The sequence below is a fragment of the Thalassophryne amazonica genome, chromosome 16 (assembly GCF_902500255.1).
Source record: "Thalassophryne amazonica chromosome 16, fThaAma1.1, whole genome shotgun sequence".
NCBI classification, from domain to species: Eukaryota; Metazoa; Chordata; class Actinopteri; order Batrachoidiformes; family Batrachoididae; genus Thalassophryne; species Thalassophryne amazonica.
The window spans coordinates 42,662,096-42,679,613 of record NC_047118.1 but is presented as its reverse complement, the minus strand read 5'-3'; the positions used below and the strand labels follow the sequence as shown (position 1 = coordinate 42,679,613).

Genomic DNA, 17,518 nt, shown 5'->3' with positions numbered 1-17,518 from the left:
TCTCGAGCAGCGTGTGAAACAAAGGAATTCAGCCGAGAGGGCTGGACCACATCTCACTCAAGGCCTGCCCACAGGGAAATGACGTCACCGACACGCGTGAAAAAACTCACACATGCGCACGAGGGTTCAAGCATGATTGGTGTAATCGCATGTCATTCAAATCCATATAGTTAAAAAAAATAAAAGTGTTGGTTTTTTATCTAATAGACCTCGTATTCATCCGTGAATTGTTCTGTGAATTGTTCTGTAATTTATGTTTGTAGTATGGCCCAAGCAGAGGGTCACCCCTTTGAGTCTGGTCTGCTTGAGGTTTCTTCCTCAGAGGGAGTTTTTCCTTACCACTGTTGCTCTGGGGGTTGGTAAGGTTAGACCTTATCTGTGTGAAGCTCTTTGAGGCAACTCTGTTGTGATTTGGCACTATACAAATGAAAATAAATTTAAAAAAAAAAATTAAAACAGCGGTTTCAGTTTTAGAAGTGTTTATTTCTCCCTAGCTTTTACATAATATATGACAAAGAGGTTATATTTACACACAGACAAAACCGAGTTCCCACCTATAGCTAGCAGCATGTGACGTCACCACGCTAACGTCTGCAAGATCATGCCATTCGCCCCGATTCGCCCTATTGAGGTTTCAAATCCACTCCACTGCACATGGACAACAGCATTAACGTCGCAACATTAAACTCTTTGAATATTCTGCCTAAAACTCTTGTGAATATATTATCTGGGTTTATAGATGTTGTTATTGTGTTTGTTTTATGTAAACATGCAAGAAGCTCAGGTTGTCTCTCCGTTATTTTCAGTAGGAGTTTCTATGAGCTGTGATTGCTTCCTGTTCATGTCGTTCTGGGGGAAAGTGAAGTTTGCTCTTTAATGTCCTGTTTATTGTCCTTTACAACACTGTTTGTCCTCTTTGTTCCAGAGTAATATATATGAGATGTCTGAAATTCAGTTTGCGTTTATTAAATTCCACGCAGATTAAACGTAGCAGACACAGATTATTTGGAATATTAGTTTTAACAAGTTTTCAGAGTCTCATGCATGCAGCCTCTTATTAACGTGATGAAAAGCAAAAAATTTACATTTTGATAAGATAATGTTCATTTGCAATTGTCGTCATGTGGATTCTCTATGTTGTTTAGACTGCAGCAACTCTGGTGCACAAGGGATTATGGGATATCTCAATAGGGCAAATAAAATTAGATACAGAAGGCGACTTTTTAACCTCTTAAAATTTTGACCTTTGACCCCAGTAAATTCTGGTAGATTTTATGTCACTTGAGCAATTCCAGAATGCATATGTATATATGTGTGCCATTTTCTGTTAACACTGGATTAAAAAAATAAACAAATAAAAATCACAATTTTGACCTTTGACCTAAATTATCTTGACCTTTGATGAATCAAGTCCTTTAAAGGAAATTCTGGGGATGACTGTCATCCACATATAAACTTTGGTGGAAATCAGTCAATGGACAGCAGTGGAGTAGTGAAACAAACAAACAAACAGGTTTCTCAAATTATAGTTTGATAATTCCTGAGATTATATCACTCACCCATTCTTAGTTACACTTTCAACAGTGTAAACAGAGTTTAGCACTTCAGAGTATTGCTTTATGACAAGTGAAAATGCATTTACAACACCACAGAAAGTAATTTTAACACTGTCCAGGTTGTTTTAAAAATGAACTTATTTGAGAGTTATTTGTAGGTAAACTACAGACAAAGATCTCAAGTTTGGTTTGAGCAGCATGTGTAACAATGATTCTTTTTCAATTCTCATTCAACTCCTGAGTTTAAAATAACACTTTCTAAGAGTTACATTACTCTTGGAGAGAGTCAAAAGTTGAATTGACACTGATATGTTCTGAGACACGACATACAAGGTTTAACACAGAGAATGTTATAATAATACTTTGAGTTAAGATCAAAATGAACTCTGATAAGCTGCCCCCCATCCCCATTAAAAAAGAATACACTTCTTGATTTTTTTTTTTTTTAATTCACCAAATAGCATTTTTACATGTCTAAATTTTCCTTCTGGCTGACTATTTCATTTTGAAATTGAATAAAATTTGATGTGTTGTGGCTGTGGCCCTATGGTGGCTGCCCACTGCTCCTAGTGGTTGGATTGTATCTAACTGTAAATAGGAATATAGAGGACAAATTTCTTTATATGTATGTACAATTACAAATAAAGGAAATTATTATTCATTATTAGGGGCAGACCGATAATCGGCACGGCCGATATTGGCTGAGTATCGGCCATGCCAATTATCGGGCCAGCTGATTATTGGTCTAGCCGATTATCAGTCTATCCCTACAGAGCAACCAGAGGGATTATTGGCCAATGCCGATTACTGGCCCAGCCGATTATCAGTCTATCCCTACAGAGTACCCAGAGGGATTATCAGCAATGCAGATTATCTGACCACCTGATTATCGGTCTATCCGTATTCATTATTATTATTATGTGCTCAGGGATATCCAAATTACAAGAACTGGCTTGTGTCAATCAATGTTTCATAAAATGGAAAAATTAAATCAAATACAAACTCAGCCTTTTGTTAAAAAAAAAAAAAAAAAATCAGCTGAAACCTAAATATGGTCACTTATTGCACACAAATTTCACTTGGTGAATAAATTGTTGGCCCTTTGACAGGTTCTGACAGATGTGTAGGCTTCATTGCAAACACATGGCAGACCTGTTATCAGAACACCACATGTTGGAAACATTTTTAAATTCTCCTGAAAATGACCTGAAATCTCGCTCAGGTGACAGATGGCAACTCAAGAAATGTTGATATTAAAAGCAGTGAACCACTGTTAAGCAGCTCCATAGTGTGATACTGACCGTGACTTTGAAGGTGACAGCTTTCTGTAGTCCCTCTGGGGAGATCTGTAGCAGCTCTGCAACTACCCTGATCTCCTGAGCACTTACCACTGACGCCACCTCCTGGCCATCAGCCTGCCGTGCAACACAGAGGAAAAGAAAGAAAAGAAGAATTTTCTTATCAAACAGACAGCATTAAAATGACATAAGCTGAAAACATTAAAGAAGAATCTGTTTGGTCGTTTTACCTCGTATCTCTGAAAGTACACATTGCCCAGGTGGAGTATGGAAGAAAGAATTCTAAAAACACCCGACTGATCCTCGGGGGTGAAGTGGAGGATTTCCATGGCAGCCCTCAGACGCCGGAAGTCATCTGCATCATTTTTTCCTCCTATCACACAATCCCCACCCTGTGCAGAAGAGATGTTAAAATATAAAAATCAATAGCAATGATGTGGTTCATTTCACATTGGGAGTGCATCTGTTAGCAGAAAAACACCAGCAGAATTATCCAACTGTATGTGATCTAAAATTAAAATATTGCAATGTCCATGAAAGTGAGGAGCTGTTTATAATTTCAGGGAAATTGTAAAATTCAAATGTAACATGAAAATGTTAATTTAATAATGTTTTTGATTTGTGTCTTATGAACTCATTCATTTGAAAGTGGAGTGCACTAGTGATTTAAGAGATCTTGCTGCATTCATCAATTTCAACAGACACTGAGGGTTTTTTTTTCTGTGGGAGTTTTTCCAGTATCTTATTGTACAGCTTATTATTTGGAGGCAGCTTTAGTTTAAAAATCCTTCAAAATTATACTTAATAATTACGTTGATGTTATCCTTTTTAAAAATATTATTTAAATTGTAGTTTTCAATTTATTCAAAATGCCTAATGATGTCCTTTCAATAGCCAATTTAAATTGGACGTTGATGCTGAAGTATAAAATTAAGATCTTTTGGCTTCTCCCCTAACTTGAGGTAACCACAGCAGATCCATGTCGGATCGACATGTTGATTTGGCACAGGTTTTACACTGGATGCCCTTCCTGACACAACTTTGTTACATGGAGAATGGGAAAAAGTGGTCTTGAACCAGGAACCTTCAGATTTCAAAGCAAGCAAACCAACTGCTTGGCTACCGCAGTTCCCATTCATGCTATAGTATTTAATAATACAAAACCAGCATGAACACGTGCAACTGCAAAATCTCTTATAGCACAGATTCTTTCATCCATCTCTGTGATGAGGTGTACTCTGGATCCCCTCTGCAGCATTGTGATCAAGGCCCAAACACTCAAGGCCAAGGCTTGGGACCAAGGCTTGGACTCCTGAAGGCCAAGGCTTGAAAAGTCCAGGCCAAGGCATAAATAAAGAAAAAACATAAATAAAAGTGGATAATTCACACAATACAGAGACAAATAACATTGACTATTATATTCAAAACTTGGTATATTAGGAAAGAGACTTCATCATCAGCAGCTGTTCCCAGTAAAAGTAGTGTTCTGTATTGTACAGGTTGTTAAGGCACCTAAATTATATTTTAAAATATCAAAATTTCATAGCTTTGAAAATATCTTAAATTTTTTTTAAATTACAAAGTTTTTGAACCCTCAAGGCCACAGCGTCTAAGGCCAAAGCCAGGGCCTGCAACAAAAATGGGCCTTAATAGTGCAACAGCCAACATGTATTAAAAAATTTGATGCCATTTGAATGTTAATGCTAAGCATCCATGCCAGATCAATTAATAATACAGTGAAGAAAATAATGTGGGTGAATGCTAGTCTCAATTTTGAAGTTCAAGGTCAAAATAGATAAAAATGGTCAAAATAGTGAAAGGTCATATTTTATACAAAAACCACCAGGAAACATTATAACAGGACCTAAGATTAACATAACCTTTCATAATGTTACCTAAACTGTTAACTGTACATATAAATGTAAACTCTAAAATGTGCACATTTCATTTCTGTTCTTAATCATTCTTACTTTAACAAGAAATCACATGTACCTTAAAATGCTTCGATATGAATCAGTCTAATTTTAAATGTCTCTCTTGCGCTTTACAATTGTTACAGGATCCATTGCTATTACTATAAATACCTACTCTGTAGAGTACTTTTACATGCCTACAAAGAAATAAAATTAATACATGGTTATACTTTCACTGATCATAACACACATAGGCAAGCTTCATGTTGTTTATACAGCTAGCATATGCAAGCAACAGGTCTACATAACTTTTAAATGGAAAAAAAAAACAACAATTGCAAAATATTAGTTGCATTTTTGGGGTTTTGGAAGCAGCTGCAAAAAAAACCCTGCAATACCAAGAACATACATGTCATCACATGACAAGATCAGACTAGGTGGCAGCATAAATAGGCCTCCTACAGAGTCTAAGACTCCAAACTTAACAGAATTTTGATTTAACACATTCATAATCTGTTTGTTTTTAAGTGTTTTTTTGTGTGTGTGTGAAGGTAAGTATCAATTTTAGCCTGCAAAAATGCATAGTAAAATTAAAAATTTGGGGGTTTTGACCTTTGACCTTTAAGGCATTGAAAATGACCTTAATAGCAAAAATTGACATTAGCATCCACCCACATAATCTTTGTTTTAGGATGATTGAATGATCCAGCACAGATTCTGAGGATTAACAAGATAATGCCACAAAAAGTATATACATATATTCTAGACTAGTTTCCCATGTTTGGCTGGTGTACTATAAGACATCTTATGGTAAAAGTCGAGCATCACAACACTACCCTCCTGTGGCAGTCCTCAATCTCCTTGCTGTGGCGTTATTTTTTGAAATTATTATTATTAATTGTTTGTTGTTTTTTTTTTTTTCATGTCAAATTTTTCTTCCTTTACTTCAATTATGGAGTAAACTTGTGGTATCAGCCCATGAACACCACTTGGTATTTTTCCCTGATTTGCTGTCTTTAGCAGGTTTGTAATTTCACTGATTGTGGTGGTAAAAAAAATTACAGACACACCTTTTTTGATCCAGGATAAATAATCAATCTTTGAAATTTTTAAAAAAGGAGATGAATTTGAAGATACTGAATGAAGATTTTCAATGTAACTTCTTTGAATGACCACCTTTGACATATGAAGCAGGGCGCACAGCTTTAAATTTTATTATTGGGGCAATACTCATGGCTGGTTTACTCACAGGTGGCATTTGCCATGTTTAAACAGGTGATTTGTGTAGTTATGTGAAGTGTGTGGCACACTCAAACAAATGTATCAAAAAAGGAAGAGAAATTGAAGATAAGAATACAAAAATGTTCATGCACGAGTCCCATTGTGTGTTGGCTGTGTGACACCCACCTGGTTGAGGTAATAGTAAGTCTCAGCCCCTTGCAAATAAAAAACCTGTTTCTGTTGTAAGGGCAGGCCTGCCAACATCTCATAAAAGATGTGATAATTCCTCTCATCTTTGGCCTGAAGAAGAAACACATTTATCAGTGTATCGTTTGTAGACTTAAACCACAGTATAACCTCTATTACTGTCATCGTGACACAATACAAAAACGAATGTCACCTGGAAGACAATACGGGACTTTTCCAAAAGGTACTGAGAGGTTATGGCACCACTGATCACACCACTACAGAGACAGAAACCAACAAAAGAAAACCACAAAAACAGAGAATATTTAACTAAAGAATAGATAAAGACTCAAATATGTATTTTTGGTTCATACTCACTCTTCTAGAAAGACCTCAATGTATTTCCCAAAGCGACTGGAATTGTCATTGCGTACAGTTTTGGCATTTCCAAAAGATTCCAAGAGAGGAGTTGCCTCAAGTATCTACAGGTCAACATTAGTAATGTGTGAGCCATCCTGGGGTTATTTCAAATAAAATTCTTCGACTTTTAAGCCTGTGTAAATAGTTGTGATGTGATTTCACTGAGTGCTTATGGCTTTATAACATTACTTAAAAAAAATAAATAAGATTTTTTTTTTCATGAAAATTAAAGTGGGCCATCCAAAGTTTGACACACAAATGAAAATTTTTCATTCATGATTTTTAAAAATTTCTAAGCAAATAAAGAAAGAAAAATTCACAACAAAGATCTGCAATAAATACTGTTACATAACACAGCAAAATACAGCAACATGCTGCTCTTATAGTCAGTGTGACATGTAAAGCACAAATACAGCATGAAGACCCACTACCTCAATCTGCATCCAGGAGGAGCAAACAGATACAAAAAACACAGGAACAAGAAGGCGTTAGTAATCATGACGTCTCCAGACATGTACACATATGTGTGCAAATGTGTACCTGTTGTGTGAGATTGCTTTTGTGATGTATTGCTGCTAAGTAGCGAAGGACAAGTTTGGTGGCTTCTGTTTTTCCAGAGCCGCTTTCCCCACTGAAACAGAATAACAAACTCAGAGGATACTTGGCACTCTGCATATGATGCATTAAAGTTACACTTTGCATGTCCAAGCTTCATAATAATTCTCATGGGGCAACTTGGTGATTGAAAACCACACTCAACAACTCAATAAGTGAGTTTCCTCTTGAACCAGGATTCGAACCAAAGATCTTCTAGTTACAAGCCCAACTCTCCAACCTCGAGGCCACCACCTCTCCAACCTCAAAGCCGTCGCCTCTCCAACCTCAAAGCCACCACCTCTCCAACCTCCAGGCCACCGCCTCTCCAACCTCCAGGCCACCGCTTCTCCAACCTCCAGGCCACCGCCTCTCCAACCTTGAGGCCACCACCTCTCCATCCTTGAGGCTACCGCCTCTCCATCCTCAAAGCCACCACCTCTCCAACCTCCAGGCCACTGCCTCTCCAACCTCCAGGCCGCTGCCTCTCCAACCTTGAGGCCACCGCCTCTCCAACCTCCAGGCCACTGCCTCTACAACATCGAGGTCACCGTCTCTCCAACCTCCAGGCCACTGCCTCTCCAACCTCCTGGCCACCGCCTCTCCAACCTCAAAGCCACCATCTCTCCAACCTCAAAGCCACCATCTCTCCAACCTCAAAGCCACCATCTCTCCAACCTCAAAGCCACCATCTCTCCAACCTCAAAGCCACCATCTCTCCAACCTCCAGGCCACTGCCTCTCCAACATCGAGGTCACCATCTCTCCAACCTCCAGACCACTGACTCTCCAACCTCCTGGCCACCGCCTCTCCAACCTCCAGGCCACTGCCTCTCCAACCTTGAGGTCACCGTCTCTCCAACCTTGAGGCCACCGCCTCTCCATCCTCAAAGCCAATGCCTCTCCAACCTCAAAGCCACTGCCTCTCCAACCTCCAGGCCACCACCTCCCCACTAGTTGCAGTTTTGCACCGTAAAATGGATATGATTAAGCACCAGGAGCAGCCATGTTTGTTTTTGTTCTTGAAGACTCCCTACGGCATCACTGGGATTCCCCTAATGTTTCTTACTCCCTACATAGTGACTAAAGTGAACATTATCTGCATATTAACACCACAACACACAAATAAAGCATCCATTATGTGATTCTTTAAACCTGGGAGAGTCTGATTAAGTGATCATGAGAGAATATAAATGTTCCTTAGAACAGCTGATCTTGATGTCACACGTGTGTGATATTACAAGCAACAGTTGTGGCCACCAAGACCCTGCAATTAGCAACAAGTCATGATTGATTGGGTCCTTTAATCCTTTGCTGCTAATCACAGGGAACGTACACGTAGCGTGCAGTGAAGCTCTCACCACTTACCACTGCAGGCCAATTAACATTAAATACCACCATTTTGTAAGCTTGTATAACAAGGGGAGGTGTTTGGGTATTTTGGGGACAGTGGAACCTTGACAGTATCACAGCATAGGGTTTCAACTCCCTAACCTGTTAGCTAAAAACCAGACCATTACTGGTTATTGTACACCAAACCTCAGTTAACACACACACACACACACACACACACACACACACACACACACACACACACACACACACACACACACACACACACACGTCTGACACATGATCTACTTATGGCCCAGACCTGGCTGGGCTTTCCTTACAGGTGTCTCCTTCAGAATTCACCTGTGGATTTCATAAAATTGGCTGCTGAACATTTCTACTAACACACGTCATGTCGTTTATTGTGGTATATTGCAATTCCACATCTGAGTGTGTGTTGCATATGATGTCTATTGTGTGTGTGCGGGCTCATGCACTGGATCAGTTTTGACATGGAGCAAAGTGTCTGTCACACGTGCATGACTGTAGTGATGGATCTGGTTAAGTGTTCTTGCCAGTAAACCACAGACGAACACTCATGAATTTGCAAACAGCAATTTAACTGGAGATGGAAATGTAGCTGCCCAAAAAGCATCATGGATGTTGACCTACAGTAGTGTTCAGAATAACAGTAGTGCTATGTGACTAAAAAGATTAATCCAGGTTTTGAGTATATTTCTTATTGTTACATGGGAAACAAGGTACCAGTAGATTCAGTGGATTCTCACAAATCCAACAAGACCAAGCGTTCATGATATGCACACTCTTAAGGCTATGAAATTGGGCTATTAGTAAAAAAAAAAAGTAGAAAAGGGGGTGTTCACAATAGTAGTAGCATCTGCTGTTGACGCTACAAACTCAAAACTGTTATGTTCAAACTGCTTTTTTAGCAATCCTGTGAATCACTAAACTAGTATTTTGTTGTATAACCACAGTTTGTCATGATTTCTTCACATCTGCGAGGCATTAATTTTGTTGTCTGGAACCAAGATTTTGTTGGTTTACTAGTGTGCTTGGGGTCATTGTCTTGTTGAAACACCCATTTCAAGGGCATGTCCTCTTCAGCATAAGGCAACATGACCTCTTCAAGTATTTTGACATATCCAAACTGATCCATGATACCTGGTATGCGATATATAGGCCCAACACGATAGTAGGAGAAACATGCCCATATCATGATGCTTGCACCACCATGCTTCACTGTCTTCACTGTGAATTGTGGCTTGAATTCAGAGTTTGGGGGTTGTCTCACAAACTGTCTGCAGCCCTTGGACCCAAAAAGAACAATTTTACTCTCATCAGTCCACAAAATATTCCTCCATTTCTCTTTAGGCCAGTTGATGTGTTCTTTGGCAAATTGTAACCTCTTCTGCACGTCTTTTATTTAACAGAGAGACTTTGCGGGGGATTCTTGCAAATAAATTAGCTTCACACAGGCGTCTTCTAACTGTCACAGCACTTACAGGTAACTCCAGACCGTCTTTGATCATCCTGGAGCTGATCAGTGGGTGAGCCTTTGCCATTCTGGTTATTCTTCTATCCATTTTGATGGTTGTTTTCCATTTTCTTCCACACGTCTCTGTTTTGTTTTTTTATTTGTCCATCTTAAAGCATTGGAGATCATTCAGCCTATAATTGTTTGTACTTGCATATAGGTTTTTCCCTCTCCAATCAACTTTTTAATCAAACTACGCTGTTCTTCTGAACAATGTCTTGAACGTCCCATTTCCCTCAGGCTTTCAAAGAGAAAAGCATGTTCAACAGGTGCTGGCTTCATCCTTAAATAGGGGACACCTGATTCACACCTGTTTGTTCCACAAAATTGACAAACTCACTGACTGAATGCCACACTACTATTATTGTGAACACCCCCTTTTCTACTTTTTTTTTTTTTTTTTTACTAATAGCCAAATTTCATAGCCTTAAGAGTGTGCATATTATGAATGCTTGGTCTTGTTGGATTTGTGAGAATCTACTGAATCTACTGGTAACTTGTTTCCCATGTAACAATAAGAAATATACTCAAAACCTGGATTAATCTTTTTAGTCACATAGCACTACTATTATTCTTAACACTACTGTACATCAGGGTGAAACTGGATTGGGTGAAACTGGATTGGGGGGACTTCGGAAGCTAATAATGACATGAAGGCTCACCTTCAGTTATTTTTAGTACCAATTAGTCAGGATATAATTTTCAACCAAAAATAGATTCAGGAATTTTTTTTTGTATAACTCTCTTTTATTTTGTCATCGAGGAAGCTATGGGATTGAACAAGTGCACCTCTAGATGCTTGATGGATTACTTTAGCGTTTCCCAATAAGTATTTGTTACATTGGAATCAGTCCCAGTGAAAACTGGCGTTTGTCAGGGATGTATTCTAGCTCTACACTGTTCAGTGCTTGGATGAAGCGGGTATTGGGTAAGGTTATGGAAACCAGCAGCTTAGGTCCTTTCTTGTTGAGGAAAGGTTTATAAAACTTGAATTCATGGACAGTGCTATGATCTCTGCAGAAGCACTGGAGACTCTGATTACAGCATTTGAGAAGCTGAGTGAGCAATACGAGTATCTAGGTTTGCGATTGTCCTGGATCAAGATTAGATAAGATCCAGGCTTTCAGTGACTTCCTGGACCCAGCTATCAGAGGTGTACGAGGTCTGTCAATAAAGTAACGGTCCTTTTAATTTTTTTTCAAAAACTATATGGATTTCATTCATATGTTTTTATGTCAGACATGCTTGAACCCTCGTGCGCATGCGTGAGTTTTTCCACGCCTGTCGGTGACGTCATTCGCCTGTGAGCACGCCTTGGGAAGGAGTGGTCCCGCCCCCTCGTCGGATTTTCATTGTATGGAAATGGCGGAATGAAAAGGACTTTTTTCCATCAGAATTTTTTCAGAAGCTGTTAGAGACTGGCACCTGGAAACCATTCGAAAAATTTATCTGGCTTTCGGTGAAAATTTTACGGGCTTCACAGAGAATAAGGTCTGTTACTACAGCTTTAAGGACCCCTTTAAGGATGCTCGGCGCACCGCGCTCCGAGCTGCGATGACGAGGCACAAGCCACCGGACCATTTCTAAACGGATGGCTCTGTGGATGCGAGACCATCGTGTGCTTTTTCTCTGGTTATCACAAGAGCTGGACATCAGCCATTTTCCGTCAGATTTCATTTTTAACAACGAGATTTTATCATGGAAAGCCGCGCGTAAAGACCGATTCGCTTTGGAAGCGAGACAAAGGAACACCTCCGTTTCGGCGTGTCAGAGGACAAGTCTGTGGATACGACGGTCTCGCATCCACAGAGTATCTCAGAAAATTTGAATATTGTGAAAAGGTTCAATATTGAAGACACCTGGTGTCACACTCTAATCAGCTAATTAACTCAAAACACCCGTATTTTCTGAGATACTGAATTTGGGATTTTCATTAGTTGTCAGTTATAATCATCAACATTTAAAGAAATAAACATTTGAAATATATCAGTCTCTGTGTAATGAATGAAAATAATACACAAGTTTCACTTTTTGAATGGAATTACTGAAATAAATCAACTTTCATAATATTCTAATTATATGACTAGCACCTGTATTTTGAGGACAACATAGGTCCAAGTCTTTAGGGTCCCAGTGCTTCTTGTCTTACTGTAATGTTCTGAGTCTTGCAGTTGGATGCAAACCAGTAATCTCAATGACTGGATGTCATTGATACTAGGCCTCTTCTTAGGATCCAACTAAGATGAAAAGTATCACTTGCATTGTGATGGGGTGTCAGCTATACCATTTTGGGCATGTGGCACATTTCTCTGTGCATGATCCAGCACACAGGTGCCTCAGTCCTTTGACCCCAGAGGCTGAAGAAGCCAGAGGGGAGACCCATGTTTGACCTGGCTGTTGCAGATGGACTGATGGACTATGAGCAGTTGTCTACTTGATCTGGGACTGCATCACCACACCAGTGTGAAACATGGCACCAGCGCATGCTCTCAGGCGATATGGGAATAATAAAAAACTCAAGAGGGTTCAGGTTAGCAAGAATTATTCAGGCAGAAAAGCAATTTGTAAGTGGAATAAGGATGGATTTTTGAGAGTGATTAAAAGAAATCAGTCAAAACTAAAATTGCTCTTGGGTTCTTTGTGACTGTTGTGAGAACTTTGTTTATTTGTGTTTGTATGATTAGACCAGTTGTCTGCCTGGGTGGACCCAAGGTAATTCCATAAGGTAGTGCTTGTGATGATGCATTGGATCAGTTCATGGTCCCAGACTGGAAAAAAATTATACTTTGGATCAACTTTAAAAAATTGATGTAATTTGTTACAACAATTTTTTTTAGTTTTTCACAATGTATATTTATGATTTGGTAAAGTGATTCCAGCAGATTTAAACTGGAAACCACAATTTTTTTTCTAATATTTATTTCATTCATTTAAAATAAAAAAACAGAAAAGCAGAAATAACAAAACATTACAAACCGCTGAATGAAAAGGAGCAGATTGGAAGAACAAGTCTTATATTTTCTGCCCCTTTTTTACAATATAATTTTGCAATATCAAGCATCATTAATCAACATAATTTTAACAGATTACATTTCTATGACTTTGTCACATGCCACCGACTTATTTCATAATCTTAACCATTATGTAGAAGATTACATCCCTAATAGGTTACATTTTAAACTTCAAACATTCTAAACATTATTAACAGATTACATTTTTGGCTTTGTCACAGCCCACTGACTTATTTCATAGTTTCATACTTACTAAATACATCTAGTTTAATACGTTTTTTTAAAATAATTTAAGCAACCTTGTTTCTTTGATTTCTTTATTGAGGTTGTTCCATAATTTTACACCATTCACTGCAATACTCCGTTCCTTTATCTTGGTTCTGAATCTTGGTTTTTTAAAGACTTCTATGCCTTTCAAATTATAACTACTTACTCTTTTTTCAAACATATTTTGAATGTTTAATGGTAAGGTATTGTTATTCGCTTGGTACATTGTTTGTAATAATTTCAAATCAACTAAATCATGAAATTTAAGTATCCTATACTTAATGAACAATGGACTAGATGGATCTCTAAAACGACTGTTACTAATCACTTTTAAAGCTCTTTTCTGCAAAATAAATAAAGGTTGTGCATAAGTTGTACATGTTGATCCCCAGATTTCTACACAATAAGTTAAATATGGGACAATCAATGAATTATACAATGTCAATAATCCATAACTATTTAATGAATATTTTACTTTATGCAAAACAGCAATGGCTTTCGCTATTTTTCCTTTTATGTAATTTATGTGTGACTTCCATGTAAAATCTTCATCAATCATGACTCCTAAAAATTTCGCTTCTTTTACCCTTTGAATGTCCATTCCATCTATTTTTAATGACACATCATTTTTTTTTACTCTGTCATTAAACAATATGAAATTTGTTTTATTAAGATTTAGTGACAATCTGTTTATATCAAACCAATATTTAACTTTTTTCAACTCTGTATTTATCACTTGTGCTACTTTCTGTATATCTGATCCAGAGTAAAATAATGTATCATCAGCAAATAAAATGCTACCAAGTACATTAGATACATTCACAAAATCATTGATATACAAAATAAACAGTTTGGGTTCAAGTACCGACCCTTGTGGTACTCCACAAATAATGTTACACAATTCTGATTTATTTTTTATCTGAACAAACTGTTTTCTATTTTATAAGTAGCTTTTTACCCACTGATGTGCAATCCCTCTTATTCCATATTGTTGTAACTTGTGAAGTAATCTTGAATGGTCGATAACATCAAAAGCTTTTTTCAGGTCAATAAAAACACTTACAAAATAATCTTTATTATCTATTGCTGTTGATATTTTCTCTGTTAATTCCATAATTGCCATAGCTGTTGAATGTTTGTTCTGAATCCATACTGAGCATTATTTAAAATACAAGCAACAAAAATATAAACGCAACACTTTTGGTTTTGCTCCCATTTTGTATGAGATGAACTCAAAGATCTAAAACTTTTTTGTTCACAAACCAGTCTAAATCTGTGATAGTGAGCACTTCTCCTTTGCTGAGATAATCCATCCCACCTCACAGGTGTACCATACCAAGATGCTGATTAGACACCATGATTAGTGTACAGGTGTGCCTTAGACTGCCCACAATAAAAGGCCACTCTGAAAGGTGCAGTTTTATCACAAAGCACAATGCCACAGATGTCGCAAGATTTGAGGGAGCGTGCATAATTGGCATGCTGACAGCAGGAATGTCAACCAGAGCTGTTGCTCGTGTATTGAATGTTCATTTCTCTACCATAAGCCGTCTCCAAAGGTGTTTCAGAGAATTTGGCAGTACATCCAACCAGCCTCACAACCGCAGACCACGTGTAACCACACCAGCCCAGGACCTCCACATGCAGCATGTTCACCTCCAAGATCGTCTGAGACCAGCCACTCGGACAGCTGCTGAAACAATCGGTTTGCATAACCAAAGAATTTCTGCACAAACTGTCAGAAACCATCTCAGGGAAGCTCATCTGCATGCTCGTCATCCTCATCGGGGTCTCGACCTGACTCCAGTTCGTCGTCGTAACCGACTTGAGTGGGCAAATGCTCACATACACTGGCGTTTGGCACGTTGGAGAGGTGTTCTCTTCACGGATGAATCCCGGTTCACACTGTCCAGGGCAGATGGCAGACAGCGTGTGTGGCGTCGTGTGGGTGAGCGGTTTTCTGATGTCAATGTTGTGGATCGAGTGGCCCATGGTGGCGGTGGGGTTATGGTATGGGCAGGTGTCTGTTATGGACGAAGAACACAGGTGCATTTTATTGATGGTATTTTGAATTCACAGAGATACCGTGACGAGATCCTGAGGCCCATTGTTGTGCCATCCAAGAACATCACCTCATGTTGCAGCAGGATAATGCACGGCCCCATGTTGCAAGGATCTGTACACAATTCTTGGAAGCTGAAAATGTCTCAGTTCTTGCATGGCCGGCATACTCACAGGACATGTCACCCATTGAGCATGTTTGGGATGCTCTGGACCGGCGTATACGACAGCGTGTACCAGTTCCTGCCAGTATCCAGCAACTTCGCACAGCCATTGAAGAGTACCAACATTCCACAGGCCACAATTGACAACCTGATGAACTCTATGCGAAGGAGATGTGTTGCACTGCATGAGGCAAATGGTGGTCACACCAGATACTGACTGGTATCCCCCCCCCGCAATAAAACAAAACTGCACCTTTCAGAGTGGCCTTTTATTGTGGACAGTCTAAGGCACACCTGTGCACTAATCATGGTGTCTAATCAGCGTCTTGATATGGCACACCTGTGAGGTGGGATGGATTATCTCAGCAAAGGAGAAGTGCTCACTATCACAGATTTAGACTGGTTTGTGAACAATATTTGAGGGAAATGGTGATATTGTGTATGTGGAAAAAGTTTTAGATCTTTGAGTTCATCTCGTACAAAATGGGAGCAAAACCAAAAGTGTTGCGTTTATATTTTTGTTGAGTGTATGATGTTTCTCAATGAATTTATCCAACCTTGTCACAAAAACTTTTTCCATAATTTTAGAAAACTGTGGAAGCAATGACACTGGCCTGTAATTTGAAACGTTATGTTTGTCTCCATGTTTATATAATGGGACTACCTTGACAATTTTCATTTCGTCTGGGAAAATTCCTGTTGACAGAGACAGATTACAAATGTAAGTGAATGGTTCAATAACAGTTTCTATTATACTTTTTACAGTCATCATGTCTAAATCTTCATAGTCAGTTGATCTTTTGCTTACACAGTTTTTTACAACATTCCTTATTTCATCTTTTTCCACATTGTCAAGGAAAATACTATTGACCGTATTTACAATTGTATTTAATTTATCTTCTACTATTGGTTTATTTCCCACCAGTCTTGATCCCACCTTTGAAAAATAATCATTAAACTAATTTACAACTTCTTTTATGTCATATATCTATTTATTTTCCTTGACAAGGTAATTTGGAAAAGTTGATTTCACTCCATCACTTTCCATCACACTTTTTATAATTTCCCATGTTGCCCTCATATTATCTTTACTCTTATTTAATTGTTCACTATAATAATCTTTTTTTGTTTGTTTCCTAATTATTGTCAATAGTTTATTTTTATATTTTTTGTATCTGTGTTCTGTTTCCTTTGTTTGCATTTTTAAAAAACACCTATATAAATAGTTTTTCTTTACACAAGCGTTTTTTATTCCCTTAGTCAGTCATGGTTTATTTACTCTTTTCTTACTAGTTTTTATTAATTTACCATTTTTATTATATGATTTCATCAGTATTTTCATAAATGAATTATATGCTACATTAACGTCTTTGACATAAACTTCTTCCCAATTTTGATTTTTAAGGTCATAATTTAATGCCTTTAAGGCTTTTAATGACTTATCTCTTTTAAAGTTTATAACAGTTTTTTTTTTGTACCTATTTTTAATATTTAAATATTGAAAAAACTGGTAAATGATCACTAAGATCTGTCATTAAGATCCCATTCTTAATAATTTCATCTGTTCTATTTGTGAATATATTGTCAATTACAGTTGCACTTTGCAATGTAATTCTGGTTGGTTTTGTTATCAAGGGGAATAAGCCCAAGCTATTCATTTAATTCACAAAATCACTTGCTCTTTGGCAACTGGAGCTTTCCACATTAACATTAAAGTCTCCACACATAAAGAGCGTTTTGTTTTTGATTTGATGGAATAATTCTATTATTTTATCTGTAAATTTCACAACACAAGAGTCTGGTGCGCTATATACACAACTGATTAGAATATTTTTAGATGTTTCATGTACAATTTCCACTGTTACAATTTCTATGACATCATCTATAATTGTCATTTCTTCTACAATTTTACATGTCAGATCTGTTTTTACGTACAAAGCA

At 38.0% G+C, this 17,518-nt stretch overlaps 1 protein-coding gene across 1 annotated transcript in view; it reads right to left on the bottom strand.

Annotated features, from left to right (window-relative positions):
• myo15aa (myosin XVAa) overlaps positions 1-17,518 on the bottom strand; it is a 179,581-nt gene that overhangs the window by 141,569 nt on the left and 20,494 nt on the right. The window contains exons 6-12 of the mRNA XM_034191347.1: positions 7,135-7,225; positions 7,026-7,031; positions 6,553-6,656; positions 6,389-6,452; positions 6,175-6,288; positions 3,085-3,246; positions 2,858-2,971 (exon numbers count right to left, since the gene is read on the bottom strand). Coding sequence (XP_034047238.1) covers positions 2,858-2,971; positions 3,085-3,246; positions 6,175-6,288; positions 6,389-6,452; positions 6,553-6,656; positions 7,026-7,031; positions 7,135-7,225 — 655 coding nt within the window. The remainder of the gene's footprint in view (positions 1-2,857; positions 2,972-3,084; positions 3,247-6,174; positions 6,289-6,388; positions 6,453-6,552; positions 6,657-7,025; positions 7,032-7,134; positions 7,226-17,518) is intronic.